Source organism: Channa argus, chromosome 6 (assembly GCF_033026475.1).
Source record: "Channa argus isolate prfri chromosome 6, Channa argus male v1.0, whole genome shotgun sequence".
NCBI classification, from domain to species: Eukaryota; Metazoa; Chordata; class Actinopteri; order Anabantiformes; family Channidae; genus Channa; species Channa argus.
In genome coordinates, this window is record NC_090202.1 from 6,744,155 (window position 1) to 6,767,855 (window position 23,701).

General features: G+C 40.9%; 1 protein-coding gene across 4 annotated transcripts in view; it reads left to right on the forward strand.

Annotated features, from left to right (window-relative positions):
• cadm1b (cell adhesion molecule 1b) overlaps positions 1–23,701 on the forward strand; it is a 143,096-nt gene that overhangs the window by 80,384 nt on the left and 39,011 nt on the right. For 3 of the 4 annotated variants that reach the window (XR_010914702.1, XM_067508504.1, XM_067508502.1), the window contains exon 2: positions 19,192–19,212. The exons of the other annotated variant lie outside the window; for it this stretch is intronic. Coding sequence is in view for 2 of the 3 variants with exons in the window: in XM_067508504.1 (XP_067364605.1) it covers positions 19,192–19,212 (21 nt within the window). In the remaining variant the exon portion in view is untranslated. The remainder of the gene's footprint in view (positions 1–19,191; positions 19,213–23,701) is intronic. 4 annotated transcript variants of the gene reach the window in all.

Below are 23,701 nucleotides of genomic sequence, written 5' to 3' on the forward strand. Positions count from 1 at the left end.
AGCGGCTGCTAATCTGAAATGACACTGATATATTCATGAGATAATCCTTGCAGGTGTATAGATCCTTCTTCTTGGCATGCGAAATCAATACAGACAAAGTACCTACAAAACATCTACTCAGGAAATTCTTAAAGCTGTACATTTAGTCAGCGCTCAGCTGAATATTAATGAATCATCTGTATATTAAACCAGGGAATGTGCGAGTGGTGTGAATATTAATATGCAGTTGTGGGGACCAAGTATTAGCAGTGGATTACAGGTGACTAGCAGGCTTTTGAATCTCTTTCCTGTGATACCCTTTGAATGTGTTCACTCCCTTTGAAGTGATGTCAGTTTTAAAATATCTCAGCCCTTTTATGTTTAACCATGGGTGTTTGCGTTGAAGAATTCTTCTTCTTTTTTTTTTTTCCTTTCTTTCCGTCTTTTTTTTTTTTTTTTTAAGAGGGTGGAGATGAAAGCATCACAACAGTCAGGATCCATCAAAGAGCAGCAAAAGTCTGGGAAAAGTCCTGCACATAACGAAGCATGACTTGTTAAAAACACAAAGTGAGGCGGCTGTTGTGTCTGCGCCAGGTGATTAGGGTGCAGCAGCGGGTTAAAGAGTTGAATGACAGGCGGATCCTGACAGAGCTCACTCGCGGCTCTGTCGCTGTATTTGATCGACTGATTGTGTGTTTCACAGCAGCAATAAGCTTTACAGTGTGTGTGGAATGTGCCAGGGAGCTGATTCGTATGCTGGATGAGTTAGCTAATTGTTCACAGAGCAGGTTCCCCCAGTCCCATGGCTCCTCTTATTTGGATCCATTTAGCCTTTATTTTACCTCATTACATGGGCTGTATGGGAAGTATTTTGCAATGTTGGAACTGACTCTGGTAATTTAGTTTAAAATATCAACTGTGGTAGCTGCCCGCCCCCCCCTTAAATTAAAAACAGTTATTTGAATTCAAACTAAAAGGTGATCATGTTTGGCCCATGTAACACCGATCAGCTTTCTGTTCGCAAAATGTTAAATGAGAAAATTGGAAAATTGAACTTGGGTTTTCTAAAATCTATTTAATTTACAATTTTTAAAATCTATGTAAAATTAGGATTTTAGGACTGTTTTTTTTTTTTCAATTTGTCTAATGTTGGAGAGACCATCAGAAAACAGGAACTAGTCTAAGTGTCTAATCTAAGTATCTAAGTAGCTTTTATTTCTATTTAATAATAAGGCTCAGTATGATGTATGTATGATCTGATACTAAGTTTTTTAGGTTTGCTTAATTATCATTTTAATTCATATTATTAGTACTAGTATTTATCTGCACATCCGATGGTACAACAGTAAAGATTTAACATAACAGCTACTTCTTAATATTCCAAAATCGAAATAAATGGGCTGAAAAGATGAAGCCCAAGTTGCCGCTCAAAGTGTAATTCTCTGCGTCCGTGTTAACATGATACTTCAGAAGTATCTTGTAGAAGTTGATATTTGTTTACATGAGCGACGTTCTACTCTTCAGTGGGATGTTTTACACAGAACTATGTTAAAAGCAAAACTAGTAGCAGATATTTGAGCCGGCATTCAGAAGGGTTAAGTAGATTGCCAACATAGGACAGATGCCCGTCATCTGATACAGTGATAAAACGTTATAGTCCTCTATAACCATCTGAGGAATCCTGATCTCTGAATCTTGTAGAAACAACATAAAATATTAAATGTAAAAAAATCTTAACTTGTGTGAGGAGACATCAGCTCTCCAGAAAGTTGAAACGCTGCACTACATTTTTTTAAGATCCTGCTCTGTCAGGCAGCCCAAATATAAACACATTATCTACCCAAGTACCTCACATTATACAATCAAAGGCAATTTTAGAAACTTTATTTAAATCTCCAGCTTTACTATTTGGCACTTTGTTAAAAGAAAACTGAACCGATAACAGTAACGTACCATATTTGAGTACTTTGTTGTATGTTTGCTGCAAGATGCAAAGTATACTTGATAAAAATCATCCTTTTATCAACTTTTTGTATTGCTCTCAACACGTTGGCAAAGACTCTATTATTAATTCCTTGTATTGCTAGATACTCTAAAGCAAAACTCCCAAGCTGTACTTGCCAATGAACTGTGCTTCCTTCAACCTTGTACACAAATCAAATGTGAGGAGCGGCTATGGGGCCATTTTTATTTCAAGGAGTAAAGCTGGCTCACAGCTAAGTGCAGTAATGCTAGGAAGAGGATGGGGAGCTGCAGTTCAATAGGTCTGTAAGCTGAGGGATGAAAATGTTCTCTGATGCTGATCCTGCGGTAGCACTGGATACCAAACAGCGGCACAGAGAACTGACAAAACCGGGTATTTGCTCTGGCATTCCAGTGGCGGTCTCATGTCTGCCCAAAAACAAACAATACCCTATGCACAGCCCTGATCTTCTTAGAAAACACACTCTCGCCAGTGTGTTTTGTTTCAGGCAAAAATTCCCCCAAGTACCATTTTTATGGTCACGACAGCTCCAAGAGTTAGTGCTGCTGTATTAGCAGTGTGGATGAACCTGAGATGTAATAGTTTGTATTTAAATTTGCAACAAAAAGAACCTTCTGAGCGGTGATTCACAACTGCTGGGGAGTTTTCCACCACTGTGCCTGAGCTTTCAGCCCACGGGAATGTTCATATTCTTTCTGATTTGTCCTTGTTAATCACCATATTTGATTCATCTCTCTTGGTTTCTGTCAGTAAATGTGTATACATGCATGCTTGCGTGTGTGTGTGTGTGTGTGTTCCTGATCTGCAGTTTGGCAGCTACCATTGTGTGGGCAATTCGCCCCTGAGGGTAGTACCCCACAACGCAAGTAATGGCAATAAGCATGCAGACAGAGGACTGATTTAGACTGCTAGGCCTCTCATATCTTACAAGGTGTCAGCAGTGTTGGAACATAGATTAGAAAAGTGTTTCTCTTTGTTTCTGCCATGATCCTCATCTCTTCTGTGTTCATTACCTCGTCCGGCAAAGACTGCAGTCTATCCTACATTCCCCAATTATTATTATTATTATTATTATTATTATTATTATTATTATTATCATCAGTAGTATTAATAATGGCTGGACTTTTGTTACAGTAAGTGTTTGTCAGAACCAAGACTTTAGCATTACATCTGTTAACTGAGGAAGATATATGACAAATACTAAACACTGACATTTTTTTGATACTCACCAAACAAAATAGCCTAAACTCTGATTTGACCTTTGACCTCTCCATCCTTGTTCCTCACTTAAATAATTTAATTCCATTCAATTCAATTCAATTCAACTTTATTTATATAGCGCCAATTCACAACAAAGTAATCTCAGGGCACTTTACAGAATAAAGTCAAGATTATAAAGATATATAAAGAGAACCCAACAATTCCCCCTGGAGCAAGCCATAGGCAACAGTGGAGAGGAAAAACTCCCTTTAACGGAAGAAACCTCCAGCAGAACCAGGCTCAGGGTGGACGGCCATCTGCCTCGACTGGTTGGGGTGAGTGGAAAGGGGAGAGAGAAAAGAACAGAGCAACAAAAAGCAACAACAAAACATCGGGCAGATTGGTAGGACCAGTAGCTGCACGCTGGAAGACACACAGCTTCAAAGCCGGGGGACACCTGCAGAAAGGGACAGAGAGAGGGGGACAGAGGAGGACAAAGACAACTACGGGAGAGAACACACAGAGTTAATGACATACAGTGGTGAGAATTGCGGGGTGAGAGGAGAGGAGAGATGGTCAAGAGGAGGAAAGGAGCTCAGTGCATTGGGGGGTGGGTCCCCCAGCAGTCTAAGCCTATGGCAGCATAACTATAACTAACTATATGCTTTATTAAAGAGGAAGGTTTTAAGCTTAGACTTAAAAGTAGAGAGGGTGTCTGCTTCCCGAATCTGAACTGGGAGCTGGTTCCACAAGAGAGGAGCTTGATAGCTAAAGGCTCTACCTCCCATTCTACTTTTGGAAATTCTGGGAACCACAAGTAGGCCTGCATTCTGAGAGCGAAGTGGTCTACTGGGATGATATGGTGCTATGAGGTCTTCTATATATGATGGAGCCTGACCATTCAGAGCTTTATATGAAGATAAATTGTAATGGTACAACCCCGCTTCCAAAGAAGTTGGGACGATGTGTAAAACCTAATTTAAAAAAGACTTTAAACTACACTTTATACAAATTAGAAGTGACAGAAAAACAAACAAACAAAAAAAAAACCTTGCAAAATGGCGAGTTAGTATTTAAACCAAGGACTTTCTTCAAACCTTCCTCATTTAGTCCGACTATGGTTCATAAACTATGGTTGGTTTTATGGTTGTCTGTTTTGATTGGGCAGGACCAAAGCAACTGTGCATTCGTTCCACATTTCATTGCAAATTTGCACTCATCGGCAGAAAATAGGTTTACTTTCGTGTTCCTGTCCTGATCCCTTTAACCAATGACTGGACAGGACCATTCCTATGTGACCTCCAGTGATTTGTTGAGGGTTTTTGGGATTTTCCTGCATGTGAAAGGAAACTACAAATGGACCAATGTTACAGACTGGTCTACTGACTGGGACCAGAGCACACAAACTGCAGCGTTGAAAACGCATGAACAATACTGTCGCACTGTCTGCTAAATGTTTTCGCCAGCTACCCGATAACATTGCCGGCTGTTTGGTGCTTGGGCAGGTAGTGTACAGCGAAGTTTTAGAGGTTTTTTGACTGAAACCAGCTGCCTACTGGGACACAAAGTGATGCTGATAAGAGCTGCAAGTGTGTGAGGGAAGCTGCTGCCGGAAAAAACAAAAGCAATTAGCCAAGGGATGCTTAAATGCTCCATAAGCTAAGGGGAACTGCAGAGTCAGTATTTCTTAATGGATTCATCACTACAAGCGACTCACATTACACATAGTCATTTGATCCATTGTTGATAAATAAATATTGATTACTGCAGCTTTAAGTAAAGCTACTGAATACTTCTTCCATCACTTTGCATGGCATGAAAAACTCCATTATTTATTTATTGTTTTAGGTGCTTAAAATGCACACGGTTGAGGCAGTAGACATAATGTATATCTTATTTATCTGTGAGGTGTGAGGTGCAGAGAGAGATAAGCAAACCTCGTGTGATGTTATCATATTAGTGTGTTTGCTGGCTTAGAGGTACAGATGCAGGATGCTGTATAGCTCCTGTGAACATGTGATTCCGTCAGGCTGTTGGACTTTGGTTCGCTTGGTGTGTGTTTGATTGGCGAGGACTCTTTGATGTCATGCCGTGCAATCTGAAGCTCTGATCTGGAGCATGACAGAGATGACATTATGTGAGGCTCCATCAGGAGATTTGGCATATACATTATAGTGTTTCTACTCAAATTCCACACAACATCATGGCTGCATGTTTCTTCTTTGCTCCAACTTTCATCCAGCTCTGAAAACAAATTTACTTCTTCCCACTGGAATAAGCAACAAATAAATATAAAAAGGCCTTTAAATTCAGAGAGCAATGTATGCTAATGGTGTCGAATCTGTGCTCGCACAGTGCATCCCCAAAGTAGTTACAGAGGTGTCGTAGCTGTTTTTGAGAAAAATGTGGAAATGCTATTACAACTTAAACTGTGTAAATTGCTGCAGCCAAATGTGACCACCCTAAAGTCAAGTGGGTGGTACACTAACAACGAGATTGAACTCGCCTGAAATAGAAATGCAGACAAACACGGCTCTGCATATAAATTTGTATATGCTTGCTGCTGCATTACATTGTTCATTTGTTTAGGCTTGGCGACAGTGGGGGTTTGCGTGAAGATTAAAGAGGTAACTTTAACCTATGGAAGCTGGAAATAATGGTGACAGAGAAATCAGAGAACAAGAGCAACAGGGGCCGGCGATGAAAAACAGACAAAGGCAGTAGAAGGAACAAGGCTTGTTTGATCATAAAGGTGCAGATATTCCCCTAACAAGCTCACCAAGAAGAACTGCTTTTGAAGATGTTGACCAGCAGTTGTTCACGTACTGATACAAACACAGGCCACACAGACTCATACAGATGTCACGTTTTAGGATACGTTTAGATGGTCTGACATTGGGAGTTGCTTTGCAAAGTTTGTTGTCGTCAAAGCCAGCTTTTCCTCCACCGGTGGCATATTCTCAAAGGGTGACTCACCCATTTACTATCCTAACTGCTTATTCTGTTCAGGGTCACTGGGGGCTGGAGGCGATGTACTGTCCCCCAGAATTCTCAGGTCACCTAAATTACGAAAAACATATTTTCTCACAAAGAACACATGCTGTGTGCTCATAGTTAGTTTCCCACAGTTTTGAAAGATCTAACTCTGACTCTGAACGGTTTGCTCCCAATCTAACACAAAATAAACTTGTAGAATCTTCTTTATTCTTAAGGTAGTAAAATATTTTTTTAGCTTTTCTGGCCCACATCTTTTTGTGTACTAATCTTAACAATAGCATTTAAAGTGAATATGTATTGTAGAAAGAGACTTTTATTAAACGTTGGCAATGAATGTAAAAACTTATAATTTTGGATTTTGCAGATTTGTCTGAAAAAAATACCAGGCAAGAAGTTTTATCGCTGTGACGCAGGGATGTGCTGAGTTTCTCTGGGGCTCAAATTTAAAACAAGGGGGCATCCAATACAGTTAATTGTATAATATGGCAATTATTAATAATAAATGCATAAACCTATGACTAGCTTCCTTACTTTGTAAACAGAGTGTGTGTTTTACATTCACAAATGAGAAAATGAGAGTGCTTGTATTTAATTTTTATCTTGTATTTAGCTTGTATTTAATCTTTATCTATTAGAAATTATAAAGGGCCTGGAGTGTTAATCAATGTTGAGAGCGGCTCCTTTGATTAATTTGGGAAAAGAGCAGGGGCTTTGGCTCCCAGAGGTTTAAAGTGAGATCCAACCTTTTTATAAATTATAAACACTGTGTAATGCAATAGTAGAATCACATAAGGAAAAGGAAGTGGAGTGCTGACCCCTGTCTATATGTAATTTCCGCATCTTCCTCTTTACCTACAAATGTTCTCAGCAAGTCTGAGGACGTACTGTAGAAGCAATGAAGCAATGAAATGAACTTATACAAATTTGTTTGTCATCGACTCACTATTCGGTAGAGATTGTCCTCTTTGGTCACATGGGACTTCTGCTTTTTTCAGACCGGATTCAACAAACGCACAATCATGGCGAATGTAGACTAAATTGCCAGTTTAAACGAATGGGAATGTGAACCCCAGCAAGTCTCACAGTCACTGAGGCTAATTGGAATCCAAATATGGAATAATAAACCTTCACTTTGCCCCACTACTGGTCGTCATGGTTATACCTCCTTGGGGATGAGTTTGAATGCCAACACCAGTCACAGTCATAGCGATGCTTCTTTTTTTTTTTCTCTCTCTCTCTCTGATGCGTTTGAGTTTGCATGTGCGTTTCTGGCCTGTCAGTGCGGCACATCAGCAATCGTAACAGGCGGTCCCTGTGGAGGGCAGACTGACAGCTAGGTGATGATCAAAGAGGCTGTTTCCTCTGTTTCATGTTGGGCTTAGAGAGAGACACATCTGTACTGCCAGTGCTTCTGCTTTCTAATGGGCTTGGGTTGCAGATAGCACTCAGTCATTTTACACACACAAACACGTGTGCATGCATACGAGCACAACCTTTAGCCATCTTTAGACTCCCCACATTAACAGCTACTAACACATTTCTCAAATTCAGCCTCACCCTGCCTGATGTTGCACTGCCTCTCTTTTAATAAATTGCTGAACTCTTGGCGCCTGCACGCCGACTCTCACTCATCTCAAACTGTCATCTCAACTGTATCACAAATCTAGAAAATATTAACCTGAAGGGGAAACACAGGCAAAGCCACCCAGTCTGTCTCCAATTTGACCCCCTCCTCTTCCTCTAAGCAAGCAGGACTATCTCTGTGACTCCAGTGCCAGGCCACTCACAGATATCTTACCCTCAATCTTGTGTCCACAGTTGCTGGTGAATGTGGGGACGGGTTTGTACTTTGCTCCGCTCTGTTCAGCCTGCCCGTTTCTCTTTAATCAATTGAAGCAATTCAGATTGTATTTGCGAGGAGCCAAATCTCATCTCAGGTTGGATGCTGTTGGAAATGAAGTGCATCCTTGAGGATGGGTGTAAAACCAGCTTCACTTTATCTGGCAGATTAAAACTTCAGGGTCACGGTAATCTGTTTTAATGAAACTGTCAAGTAATCTGAGAACCTGCAAACTGTGTGTGACACGCCGACGTTTGGCACTCGCTTGCGTAAATTTGAGCTGACTGACATGATTTTTAAATTACTGATTGGCAGACTGGAGGGTTGTGTGATTGCTATGAGAGGTAAATTAACTAGCAATTAACCAATGTTAAGGTAATTACATGGCCAATCAAATAAAACTACTCCAAGCAGGTAGGGGAAGCATGAAGAGCTCATTTAATCATCTATAAGAACTACTCCGTTATGCACTCATAGGTTTAAGCGCTCACCTTGTTAATTTTCCAGGAGCAAAAAGGTTGTTTTTTTTTTTTTTTTTTTAATTTTCATTTCGGTAAATTTTATTTGTTTGCTTGACTTGCAACTTTGTGCCACTGGCGACATTTTCTTCACGCCGACATCACTTTAAATTGCAAATGGTTCAAACACCAATACGAACCACACTTGAATCTGTCTGTAAAAGCATATTATTCCATCTTAGGTTTTCAGTGATCTTTGCTAAAGAAGTATTCCGCACGTCTGGCACACACACCTAATTTAGTTTTATTAATACAGATTGAAGATTGAAAAAACATGCTCATATTCCATGTCTCTCACTATCAAATATTCACATATTGTATATCAGCTTGTTCCTTTTTCAGCAGAGGTGTATGTTTGCTTTTTTTTGCATACATACTGAAAGGGCAAAATAATTGCTTTGTATTTTTATTGTGTATGCTTTGTATTCATTTGTATTTCTTTAAAAAGAAGGTGGAGAAAGAGGAGATTGTGAAGCTGATTGCAGCGATGGAAAAGAGAGCGACACAGAATGTAGATTTTGCAAACTAAGTTTCAGGGATTTTTTTTTTCTTAGCAGCAGTAGCACTGCGAGCTTGTCAGCGTTATTTGATGTCACAGGCTGATTTGTTTGTAACTGTGGTTCGTGGCAAAAAGTATACAGAAGCTTAAAAGTGATTTTTGGGGCCTCGCTCTCAGAGTTTTGACTCATCCTGTTTCGATCGACTGAGCTCCAAATTATGTCTCACCAACGCATCACTGTTTTCCCCCTCGTGCTGCTCTTTCCCAATGTAAACTGATTCTTTCTGATTCTTTTGGACTGTTGGTTAGACAAAATAGGATACCTGAAACCACAGCCCATCAGCTGCTTTCTGATGGAAACACACTGTGATTGTAAACAGAAGACTATTTTCAGTTGACCAAATGACAAAATTTTATTCATTTACTAATTTAGCCGCCAGGAATCAGAAAAGGCTTTAAATACAACATATTTTATTCACTCTCTCAACAGTGTGTTATAAGGAGTTAGGATATTCAAACAATCCTAAATATGAATGTGCACCATCTAGTCCAGACTGTGAAAGGCTAGTTTCATGTTTTCCTAGTCCATTCAGGATGTTAATGACCTCTTTGGGAGGGTTGTGGCTTAAAATGCCTGATTGGACATCGACTGGACATCATTTTGTGCGATTCAACCAAGTGAAAAAGTGTTATGATCTCTTTGGATAATTTAATAAAAAAAAATCAAAGGCAACAGAACACAGAGAATTGTTCTCACTGTAAATAGTGCTCTTAGTAAGGATCTCTCACACACACACACACTCACACAGTTTTTATGCAACAGGTGTGCGCACCTCTATCGCTCTGTAATCAGTAACCTGCTGCACCTTTTAGTACTTGCAGTAGATCTGGATACAAAAGCCTCTGTCATGGTGCTTTGCCTTGTCTGTTGTCCTCACATTTTCCCCAGGTGTGTTGTTTGTCAATCGATGACAGACAGTTATGTACAATGATGAGTGCCGTGCAAGTCAGTTTACCCCCACCTTAGTGCTGAACATCAGGGAATTGCTAGGTACAGTCTTTAGCATACATCCAACCTATCCTGGAAGTGCGTGGACATAGTGGTTCCTGATATATATCAAAGAAACTGGATATTACTCTTGTTCTCAGTTGTCTTCGTGTGCGGGTTTTACTTTAAGAGACTTAGCGAAAGAAAGCATGGGTCACAGAATTTATGAAGGACTGTTGGAATTTGAGTTAATCGACGCAGTTGCAACATCCTAAAGTGACTGCAAGTTGTGCCAGAATGTACAATATTTATTTTGAGGCATCGTGCACAAAGTGATGAGTCTGTTTTAACTGCAGAAAACAATACCAGATTGAGTTTGAGCAAAATGTTTTTTGGCAGTGGAATTATTTTAGCTTTGCGTTGAGTCATTTTCTGTCACATTCTGGCACTGTCAGGTTTGGAAATGGGTTTAACAGTAGTTACATTGTGAAAGTTTGGGCATCAACTCACAATATTAACACATTTTGTGTTCAGTTGGTGAAGCTCTAAATCAGCTGTTGGTGGACAATAAGCTGTTAATAATCTGTTATATATCATTGTAAACTGATTCCTGTCGTCCTTTGTACAACCTGGTATTTCAGAGAACACATGAATCTTCAGGTAATAAATTATTAAACGTTAGACTAATCAACAACAGGAGCAGTTGCAAGCTGGAGCTCTACATGAAGCTTGTAGTGCAGACCAGGCTCATTAAATATAATATTTGAGATGATGTTTATGAGATGATGTCTTCTGCATGATGCACTTTATTGTGCATCAAATTAAGTAATCATAACTTATTTTGAACATGTTACAATAACTCATGTTTTCTTTTTCACGGTTTTGCTATAACGTGTATATTGCAACTAAGCCCATTTTAAAGCATGAAGATCTGGGTTGTTGTTTTTTTTTCAGCTGGAATATACTATATCTATATTTTTATTGATATCTACCTGAATCTGCAGGCTGCCTACTGTAACACGTCCTAAGTCTGTCTTCCTCTGCCAGAAAAGGCTTGTCAACAAACACCAGTGAACTTGAAGCTGACCCTTTCTTTTTACACCCCGAAGGCTGGCAGCTAATCCCTCGGAAAACCAACAGAATCTCTGGAAATGGGGGGGGGGGGGATGGGATGCATAGCTGGCAAGCATAGAAAGCTTCAAATGATTGATAGGCATTTGTTTTGCCTGCTTAATACAACATAAACTCTCCAGCGATTCATCACCAGCGTGAGGGTTTTTTTATTTTTTTTCGCAGTGCCTCTGCAAAGCCCACTAAAAATAATTCATTTTCTGCGAGCTACGAGCCAGGCACTAACGTTAAATATTCACGCGGGTCTAGTCTAAATGATGTGGCCATTGGCACACAGTTAGCGCACACTCTGTGGAAGGAAGAAAATGTCAAGCTGTGAATAAATGAAAGCAGTGAAGCCATATATTACCCTGCCATTGTGAATTTACTATAGTTGCCATTTTGCACGGCCACTTCAAATAGATCTCTTTTATAATCAATACACTCAGTAAAACATGAAGCATATTGCCACGTTGGCAATAATCCGGACACTTTGTGTTTGCTCCTCCTTAATTCACTGTTTGTCTAATTTGTGCCTCGTGAATGTTAACATGGACTTTTTCTGCTGTAATGGTCGTCGTTTTCAGTGAAACGGACTATCAAAGTGACTTAGTTGACTTTTTTCCAAGTTGTCGATGCAGTGCGGACTCCTCTTGTCACATGAGATCAATACACCTTGTATCTATGCAGCTGTTATGGTTTGATTCGTATTGACTGCTACATCAGTCAACTGCGTTCATTTCTGAGATGTGTTTGGCTCCCTGAACTGCTGATATGGAAAAAGGTGTTGTCATGGTTGCACAGAAATTGTTTTGAGACGTTATAGGTCATCTTCTGCCACGATATCAGTAAGCACAGTAGAGGGAAAAGGGCAAAATATAATAGAACTTACTGGGTTGAGTATCCATTTAGAGGAAAATCAAATAGAGAGTATAATGTCCGCTGTGCATCATTTGGAGGGAATAGGGAATGTTAAATGGCCTCATATTGACAGACACACTCTACCAGGATTCATTTTTATCACACACACGCACACACACACACACACACACACACACATTTCCTCCTGCAGTCTCTGACTAATGAGGCCTAGGGCTGGAGATGGTTCCATCAAGGAACTTCCCCCTCTCTCTCTCTCTCTCTCTCTAACACACACACACACACTCACACACACAGTAAGACACACACTTCCTCGCTCTGTCCTCTCTCAAACACGCACCTGATTGATAGCAGTGATTTGACTGAGAAAAGGGAAATGGGAAATTGAAAAATGGTGGGAGAAGATTGAAAACAACGTGCTGATTATAAACTCTTTGAGGAAACAAAAGGCCTTCCCTCTGCCTTTTCTCTTAGCACGGAGGTAGCAGGTGTGTGTCTGACAGGTGCCTGATTGAGGTGCACAAAAGACATTACAACTGCAAACAAATGGGCGTGTTTAGGGTCCCCGGATGCAGTTAACGTTTTGGGCTGATAGATGTGATTATGAGTATATGAGCAGAGGCAGCCAGAGAATGGGCACAGGTGTTCGGGATAGTGGCTTAGGAAAGTAGCCATGTTGTTGTTGCTGTGATGAAAATCATCCATCTATACAATTAATGGTACATCATCGCCAAGGTCATCAGCTTTGGGGGATGTACTCGAAGTGCGTAATATTGTAATAATAGAGCTTCTCTCTGCTCCTGACAGATACACAGGAGGTGCGAGACCACACAGATTTATCATCATGGAAAAAAAAAAAGAAAGTGTGAGTGTCGCACCGAAGACTGTGTTCTAAATTCACTGATTTACGAAATAAGCAATTACCTCAATGCCATTGCCATTTATTTTGCTCTTTTTATGTTTATGTTCTCATGTTTCAGGGGTGGGAAACAAAAAACAAAAAAAAAACAATAGCACTTTTATAACAGTGGCATAAATGAGTTGCCACCTCCTTGTGAAAAGGCTTTTGTGTATTCCATAAATAAGGGAGCGTCTTGGCCGAGGCCCTGGTGGTTTAATATTCTCTGAGAGCTTCCAGACAGTGAGTGGTGGTGCAGCAGCTGTCTCTTGACCCTGCCGGACCCCCACTTACCCCTGTGGCCACCTCCTTTCCAGTGGGCAGACTGCGGCGATGACAAGCCTGTCAGAAGCTTCTCCTAATATCCTAATTACCCCTCTCACACATGCACACACATACACACGCTGAAACACTCGCGCGGACATGCGCACGTGCATAGTGAGTAAGCAGATATGATGACAGACTGGGGCTAGAAAGCTCAGATGTACGCCAGCGCTTCTGTGAACATTGCTTATGAGGGAGCCTTCCTGGCGAGAGACCACACTTTAGGTGAGACGTTGCAGCGTCCCCCAGAATAGCAAGCGAAATTCCTCCCTCAAGACTCTTTGCAGGCTTTGATTCGAAACATTCTGCGTGTGTTTTGATCCGGGCACGGAATCAGAAGCTTGGGTTTCTCTCCCCGTGGTAACAAACGCAACACTCATGTCACAACTTTTTTTATTTTCTAAACCGAGACTGGGGCTGTGAAGAGGCTTCGCTTTTTTTCGAGGGGGGGGGGAAACAAAAAAGATGCAGCGTCACCCAAAATAGACTAATAGTCTGAATGAGCTGTGATGTGTCACTTTGCCAGAGGTTAAGCTTTGCCTCAGCTTTAAGCAGGAATCTCTGCAGAGTGCACAGCACAATGTTGCACTTAAGTCCATGCTCAGTCAACCAGTCTTGTTAACATAACCGAGTGGATGATTGTGCCTAGTAGGAAAAAAGGAAATCATTGTACCTCCCAGCAAATGCACTTGGTTGGTGATTTATAGACCTGTGAGGTTACTGCATTTGTCACAATCATCATGACTTAATAGTGTGTTACTATAATGCTACGTCTGCCTCATATCGTGTTGATTTGAGACATCTTGCCCAGTAGAATAGCAGTGTTTCATCGTGTAAAAATTACCTTTTGATAGATGTGTCACTGTGATATTAAGCAGCCGCTGTCTTTTCTTTTTCTTTCCCTTCATTTTTGCATTTTGATGCCGTTTTTATTTGTGTACCAGGGAGAGCTCAGTGTCTGTCACGTGAGGCTGTGTGGAACAGCAGCCCGGTATCTACAGTCGTCAGAAATGTGTTAGCTCTCTCTTTTTTTTTCTTGACACGACTGTGAGAGACAAATACTACCTGAGCTGTGCAGAGTTGTCATTAAACTGGCTGTTGCTGTTTGCTTGTTTTTTTTTTTTTTTTTTGGCATCTACAAAAACCTTTTCATGTGCATTGTAAATGACAGGACCCAATATCATACACCAACGAGATTACACCTCCCTTTTTTGTTTTCAAAGACATTAATGATGCTTGAATGTCTTAATTTTTGCCCTTTTTTTTTTTTTTTCATAAGAACCTGCGTCTAGTGTTATTTATGTGTGAGCATAGATACACACGGCCCTCTGAGGAGACGGGGCATCAAATTCAATATATCTGCTTTTTATCTGCCAGCATTTCTGAAGGATTATCCCTTAATCTCCCAACGTAAAAGCTGTCTTCAGCTACATGTGTCCTCCTGGCTTCAGTACAACACAAACATTCAGGTCATAGATTGCACATTTACAAAGCACATCCTATCGACAGCGAGCAATTAAACACCTCTGTGGGGATATGTGCAAAATCTCCTTTTTATTACTGTTCATCCAGCAGAAACATGCTTTGCATCTCACGGAAAGCTAGCTGATTAATATGTTTTGGTTGACTCCTGGGAGACTTAATCTGAATATCCCCAGTAGTGTTATAGGTGAGTGTTTTCTGATATCTTACGGGCTGGTTGGGCTGGATTAAAGCTGTACCTGAGAGCAGAAAATAAAAGAAGCAGTTCAAGTGTGTAAATAACAGTATGAGGGTTGTGTCGCTGCACAATCTATTACAGTTCATACGTTTGATGATAAGCATGGACGTTTGGACATTTGGAAATGTTAGAAAGTTAGACTCAAAATCAGACTTACTAGCTTTCTGCACCCAGAGCATTAAGTCGTATATGCTGTCTTCAGTTGAGGGTGCAGTTTTTTCAATGTCATAGAGATTGATCCGCTGAAAAGCGAGTTTAGTTGTTATTACGATTTCATCCAAAGCACTTTTAATGCGTAAGTCATTCTTGCTGACTTGACAATAAGTGATCCCGTAAGCTTTTTCTAGAACATTCAGCTTCATTGGCACATGGATTAGAGCTATAATACAGTTTTTATTTGGATCATTTTTTTTTAATTGAATTAAGCCTTAAATGTCAGAAAAAGGCAAAAATAAAATATCCCCAACAACCAAACAAACATCAAACAGCCCAACGATAAAACTGTGGCGCAGGTAGAGCGGCCGTCCATCAGCCCCAAAGTTGTTGGTTTGATCCCCGGCTCCCCCGGTCACCTGTCAAAGTGTCCTTGAACCCCAACTTAGTTGCTCCCGGTGAGTGTTGGCCAGCAGCACAGCAGCTCCCCCATCGGTGTGTGAGTGTATGTGGGATTGTGAGTGTGAATGAGAAGCAGTGTAACGCGCTTTGAGTACCAACAGGCAGAAAAGTGCTATATAAGTGGAGACCATTTTACCAATCATGCAAAATCTTAACGTATTCAAATTACTATCATAAAAGAAAAAAATTGAACCGCCTTCGACTTGTCCCTCCTGGGGTCGCCCCAGCCGAACGTGTTCCGCTCATTGATTTGGCATAGGTTTCTTCGCCAGATGCACTTCCTTCTGCAATCCTCCCACTTTAACCAGGCTGTGGACCGGAACCCTTTGATGGCTGGGTGGGCAAAACCTGGTGAGGTGGGATTCGAACCTGTGGCTTTCCGCATCCCAACCCAGCGCATCCCAGTGATTAATCGATTGTTGCAATTGATCACAATTTACTGTTGATCAGATGGTTAATTGTTGCAGTGTGTGGAGTTATGATCATTGCATCTGACAAATCACCTGTTTAAGCATTTCAGAGAATGCTGTTCTGTGTCTCCAATACCAGTTGGCATATTTTACAGTATCTGTACATCATATCGTATATGAGTAATTGAATGTGGATTTGAATATGATTATGTCTGACAACAAAGACAGGCGTCAGGTTCTTCTGTGAGGACAGCTGAAAGCCTTTGATCAGTTACTTTTGTATAAATCCTGACCTCAAAATTCCTCCGTGTTTATTGGGTCCACTCTGTGGGAGCTCGCTTTTGCATCTGATTTTCTTGAAGAGAGAAAGTTTGAAGCCCACCTCTGATCCATCTAATTAAATGAAACCACAGTGGGCTACACACAGTAAGACAGTTTCACTCCACACACACACACACACACACAAAGTCAGTCAGTCACTCACTCAGAGGTAAACCAGTGTGCGTCTCTATGGGGAGCTACACAGAGTTCCTGCATCCAACTCTGTTGTGTCCTCTTAGCAGTGCGATCACACACTAGGTTGACATGCAACAAGCTGCAGATCATGAGCATAAATAAGCAAGGGAGTGTTTTACCTGAAAGGAAGAACATTAATTCAAAGGCATCACACTAGCACTGAGAAGAAATGTTGCCTCATTAGTGTTATCCCACTGCTTTTACTGAGCAGCAGCGATACAGGGAGAGAGAGCGAGAGAAAGGCTATGTGCCACTCTTACCACACAGACATGTGGTCTCCAGAGATCTTAGTTTGCCTCGGTGACTAAAAAATAGTGCACAGTATTATGGATTCATTGAGGTGGCAATGGGTTGAGCACAGATGCCTGAATAGCAGAGCAATTGAGCCTCACTTCTTATAGAAAACATAATGCAGCACAATAATGTGCCCTTTCAAAATACTCACAGCGAGTGAGTTTCCAGCCAGGAAATGTACCATCACTGTAGGTGGAGAGCAGGAAATGTTCCACTTTTCTGTTTCCTAACATAATGCTGCTCGTTGGGAGGAAATAAAAAAAAATAAAAAAAAATAGAAGAAGAAAACGAGGATGAGATTTCGATGAAAAGGGAAAAGAGGTGAGGAGACAAGGACAGACATTATTTGGAGGACGGTTGGCCTGCCTACTCTGATCCCGCGTGATTGACAGATTGGTGCAACGGCTGCGCTCGCACGAATGCCATCACACGCATTTTCCCAGAAATCTGTCTATCAGCACTGTCTAAGCAGAGCGACAGCCATGACATCTAATCACAGGCGAGCTGGCACCTCATAACTTCTACCTAATGTGCTGCAGATACAGAGGGGAGAAGAGGAGCACGGCAGACACACACCGCCGCCACCACAATGCTATTTATAGCCCCTTCAGAGGCCACCGGCAGGAAGTGGATCATACTGAAGGGTTAGGGAAGGTGTCACCACACTATATCACAAGTCTTTGTGTTTAGATATAGGTCTCTGTTGACAAGATTAAACACTAGATGCCCTGGTATCAATGTGATGCATTTTTCTGGGTTACACTCACACTGACAAAGCAACATAAAATCTACTACTACTCTCCTTTCGGCTTTATCCCGTGAGTTCAGGGTCGCCACAGCGGATCATTGTCCGCATGTTGATTTGGCACAGTTTTTACGCCGGATGCCCTTCCTGACGCAACCCTCCAATTTCTACCGGGCTTGGACCGGCACTGCATCGCTGGGGAGGGGGAGTGGGCTGTTAGGGGTTCAGCGTCATGCCCAGGTACACTTCGACATATAGCCAGGGCCGGGGATCGAACCACTCACCCTGTGGTCCGGAAGAAACTGCCTTTACCAACTGAGCTATAGCCGCCCTTGGCTGACAAAGCAACATAAAATGAGGGCAGATATACTACACATGCAAGATGATAATGAGTCATTTACATAATGTTGCTACAACATTATAATTACCTGGCAATTAAAGCAGCTCAAAAGCCTCATTATGGGCTGTCCTGAGGGCTAGTTGGACTGGGAAACATGCTATCAACTTCTATCACTTGCGGCCTCTTGTTTTGTTTGTTTGTTTGTTTGTTTTGTTGTTGTTTTGTTTTTTTGTTTTTGGATCAAATTGCTTTCTGCTGAAGCAGACTTGCTCAGGAAGCCTCATTATATTGAAGTATCACATAATAAAGATAAAGTTTTGACTGACACTTGAAGTTTTAAAGAAGCCAGAGGATTAAGCTAGTGAGTATTACAGCAGACTCCTGGACAATGTTCAAAATTTGTTTTCCATCGCGTGTGATTTGTCACTCACACTTTTTTGTCCTGAGGGAATTGCTGACACATTGAAAATGCACAAAGGAGTATAACAAGGACATGTGTCATACCTTACACCCTTATTACGCCAGCAATGACAAGTGAGACAAGCAGTCACTTCAACATACTGTACACTTGGCGCTGAAGCTCCTATTGCTCACAGCCGGAGTAAAGAAAACCCCAAAGTCTGTGTGAAAAGCCAATATAATAAAAAGATTGTGTATGAAATATAAAAATGTAGATAGGGATGTGGAGCACAGGGCAGGGGAGGAGGTTTGTGTGCGTGTGAGAGGAAGGGGAGTTGTTTATGAATAGCAGACAATGAATGATGGAAGCTCTCCCGAAGGTCCAGGCCCTGAGCACTGCTGCAGGGACTTGGGAACACGCCAGTCTCCCATGCCCTGTGAGATGCCAGTTTGGGTGGGCACCGTTCCGAATGGGTGCTCTCTTCTCCAGGATACACCGAGGGTCCCGGGGGAGCATCTCCAGGCAGTGGCTGCTCCAGAGTGGGGTTGGCTGGAATCTCAATCAGAGACAAGAGGGAGCGAAAACAAAGTCCACATATTCCCTGTGTTCCCCCATATTAATCTAGCACTCAGGGAAAATGAATGAGTGTCGAAAAATGGCTCATTATGTCGGGATTGTACACACCTGTTGAAAAATAGAACGACTGAATTGTAAATATCGCTCATTATGATGCCTTTGTATTTCCCTTAATTGGTGGAAAATTACACAAATGGCATATGGAGCTCGAATGTAATGAATTTTAACACCCCTATTTAGAAATTATGAAGAAGTTTTTTTTGTTACCAGTGGAAAATGGCTCTCTGCTCGCATCCTGTCTGCTCACAACCTGTCTGTTTTCTTCCCCCCTGCTCTCGTCCTCGCCTGCGCTGCAACAGGAGCTGCTGAAATCGTGACAGGTACTCTTTCTTTTTGCTACCTGCTGTTCATTTGGAAGTGTTTGCTTCTGTCTGTGTCTGGTGATTGGCTGTCCATCGCAGTCTGTTCATCTGTGCATATTTACATGAATGGCTGGTTATGTTGGTATTTTTCTTTTCAGGAAGGATGGGAGAGACATGCACTCACAAAGCTGATCCACTCTTTTTTTAAAATTTTTAATTCATAAATCAACATTATGCCAATTTATTTACAGACCATTTGGTTGCTTCTTTACTTGTTTAAGTTAGTTTTTTTGGCTTGTTGCTATTCTCTAAATCAAATGTAGCCTTCCTATCTCTAATAGACAAAGCAATAAAACTACACTATAAAGTATCAGGTATACTATGATAGTATTAATTACAGCAGGGCTTTAAGCTACTGTAATTGCTAATGTCTGCATTGATAACATGCCCACAGTGATAATGCTAACATGCAGATGTTAGGTTGATAAAATGTATACATCCTATTTTCTTAGATTAGCGAGCTAACATTCGCTAATTAACACTTTGGCACAGACAATGTGGATTGATGACGGATGAACCACCCGACTAGCAAAGCAAAAAGTTATTCGCTAATCAATTCTTATAGATAGATATAGAAATAGCTTTTTTCAGCACTTATTATCTTCTTGTATAAATGGTCCCAAAAGCTCCAATGCACTGCATCTTTATGAAACACATACCAAATGGAAAAAAACCCCAAGAAGCAAAGAGTAAAAAAACAAAAAGGACTGCACATACAAAAACCACAACTGAATGGAAACTTTATAGCATAGGAACGAAAAACTTCTTCCAGCTGTGCCCCAGAAGGGGAACTAAAAAGTTATGGACACATCTGGGATGCGCTTGTTTTAACAATATCTAGTTGCGGTTTGTTTTTGTAATTGCCCCAGGAAATATTTTGGTTATTGTTTTTGTATTTGCAGCACATTTCTGTATGTCGTGGTGTTTTATGTACTTTTATATCATTTGTTTTTCTACATATGGTGTCTGCGCTGTTAGTTTGGTGAAGCTGCTTTCTAAAATTGTTTGTGATTTGTCTGTTCACCTATGTTTTCTTTTGCTCCAGTACACTGAGCTTTCAGGGCCACCGTACAGGGCCACTTTGCACGTGCCCACTTTTCCACCCACTATAGATGCACACATATTCTAATCCTGCTCCAGCATTATGGTGCACGGACATGCAAACTGCAAAAACATTGACATCATCCACACCGTAGTGAACGGTATTGGCCTTAACATTAGCTGCCAACTAGCACCTAATTGAACTGTATATATTTATTAACCTTTCAGTTCTGTGTTGCACATTATGTGGTTTTATTCCTGAAATGGTTTTAAAGCAAGCCGAGTTTAATTCTTCAATTTGTTTAAGTCTTTAACAAATGGCCGCATCTTCCTTCTCTAGCGGCTAATACCAAAAAAAGCCTGTAACTCCAAGACTTTTAGGCATTACCCTAAAAAGTTTTTATTTCAATATCATTGGAATTTATCTCTCTCTAAACTAGAACATTTAAATCCTTGGTTAGTAAATCTGTCTGATAAGGCAATCGTTTTTATTTCATAAACTTACAGGTTGTAGCTAAGGGTGTATAAATCAGTTACAAGTCAGCAGTAACACCTTTTTAGAGTGCCATGCTGTGAAAAATCGCATTTCAGTTTGATAGTAAAGGTGATTTAAATGTTGTTAATAAGTTGCATATTAAGTAATTAACCTTTATTCCAGACTTTCTGCAGCCCTAAGGAACATAATTTACAACATTATTAATAGCATTAACGTATCTATAAAAGTTCAAAATTCATCAACAATAAATTATAACCTATGAATCCTTTATTAGCGTGGCCCCATTAGAAAGCAGTTCCCAACCATCGGAGTATACAAGACGTACCTTGTCATATTTCAATAGGGAACATTTTTCTTTCACGTTAAACATCATTTATTTTTCCATCAGGTTTATAGCATCATTCCACAAATGGTTACACATAGCTTCTAAGCTTGTTAAAAGAAAAAAAAAGTGGTCAAATTAGTGGGTATGAAATTTATGAAACCTTCCCATTGCAAAGGGTCTAGGAGAAATTGTACAGCACTAATTATACCCTGAGAGCGAAGCCTTCTTACGTTTGAACATCCTTAAAACAGCATTTCATCATGAGGATCAGGGTTTAATGACTGAGCAGGATAAAGACACACAGCAGTGAAAAGGCAGCATAAGAGAAGAAGGAGAAACTTTTATTGTTAATGACTGTCTATAGTCCTGGTTGTTCCTTGAAAGGACACGACTGCACCAGACAGCGGTGACTCAAGGGAGAGGAATTGTGGGGCTGGCTGTCCTGCTTTTTTTGCTGCCCCTTTCATGTCTTTTGATGTGAAAACAAGAGGGAAAAGTTCAAAGAGAGAGCTAACTCGATTCAAAGGTGCCTGTCTCTCAACTCTTGATGGAGGAGCGGGTCTGCTAATATTTCCTGATTTCGTCAACTTTTTGTTAAAAGTGGTTGGGGTTGGTGATGTTTTGCATTTCGAGGACGGCTGATGAGCCCGGTCTCCATGCCAGACACTTGATGCCAGATTGTACATCCCCTCAGAGAGCGCGCAGACTTTTGAAGGTCTGTATTTCCCTCTGACTGTTTCATTCAGTATGTTGTGATGCAGGAACAGGAGGGCAGCCATGTGTAGAGATACAGGCCCTTTACTCTTCCAGACAGCTGCTGGAATGAGTGTGAATTTATCAGCCAGTCATCTGTGCCATGCCTCTGCCCACTCCCTCACCATCCCCACCCACCAGCCAGAATTAATGACTGCCTCTCCTCATTTGCACCCAATCATGACCAGGATGCCGAGGCAATTGAAAATGTTTACTCCAATTGCGAAAACCCTCCATGTTCCACAAAGTGGCCTGTTTTCACTTTGATGGGATTGCTAATCACAGCGACGTTATTTATGTGTGTTTTGAATTGGAGATGAGCCTAGGCTGGGATATTGGAGGGGGACCAACCTTGCTTGGGGCTGCTAAACCTTATGGAGAATTTATCTTTTGCGTTCCCTTCCTCTCAGTCCAACAGATTGGGAGCAGAATAACCTTGCTTTGAGGCTGCTCTATGTTGGTGTTTTGACTGCCAAATATTACTTTAACAGCAATGAAATAAAATAGACATCAAAACACTTCACATTGCTTTCCCCTTATCTTCTGCGGCGCTTAATACAGAGCTGCTCCGGCACATTTGATATCATTAGAAACTTACACATTTCCGCTCTCCACATGATGATTATTTTTGATTTGCCGCTCACCATTATCTCTCACTTTTTTTTTTTCTAATTTAGATGGTAAACAACTGTTTGCTCATTAACAACTTGCCTCAGTCTTTCTACAGTATGTTACGGTAATGTCTTTCTTTCGTTCTCACTTCCTGTGAAGGCCAGAATGGATGGATTAAATCGTCATCACCAACCCTGAATTATGTCCATTTTGGATGATTCTGCGCAACAAACAAAACCTAACACAGCCTTAAACATAGTCCTTCACTAAATCCTGCTCTCTTGATGTTCAGTTTTTGTTGAAAGCATTTCAGAAGGATTTATCCACATTTATGGTCACATTGGAGGATGTTCAGTCACAGTTGAACTGTATTGTACAGAGAGGTGCTTCTGGTTTTAAGCCTACTCTCGTTGATTTGAATTGGACAAAATAAACGACAAACTTGTAGGTATAATGCATTACAGTTCAACAGCACCTCGTCCAAAATGATAACACAGTTGAATCAGCACCTCTCTGAAACACTTTAAACACAAACGGAACAATGTTCTTGTCATGAAGGGAGGCGTCACTGCAGCACTGTTGTACTTGACTGCATTAGATTTAGCTTGGTGTACCTAATAAACTGAAAGCTGAGTGTACCGGGCCCTACAGTAGGTAAGGAAGTGAAGAATAAGAGTGTGGAGGTCAGACACAAGGATTTCTAAAGCAGGAAGTCAAACTAACGCTACAGCCTCCATGACTAGAACCATAAGGAAGTTAAAAAGTCACCAAAGCTGGTTGTAATTTTTTACCACCCATTCATTTGTAATATCAGTTTGACCGTTTCACCAGAGGAGGTACAGAAGATAAAAGCATACCAAACATTTCTCTGCACTACCAGCACTACCCTTCACACCGGTTCAGCAACAGCACTGTCATTAAAAAAAATATATATATATTGCTGCTCAATTTACACACACCCACCTGTATTTGATGTTGGCCTTTTCTGCCTCTAGTGGATGTTAGGAGCTTTAGACCAAACACTGAACTTGAATCATTCACCTTTATCACCGTTGTCTGTCCTGTTCAGTTTGGTTCAATTCTGTCTCCTTTTTTCCACGACTTAGTATTTTTTTATAACATTGTGTTCGTGCACATTAACAAGTGGATTAAACCTATCTTGGATTTAATCTATAAACCTTTAATGGACTGCTGTGTGTTCTATTTGTTTTTACCTATTA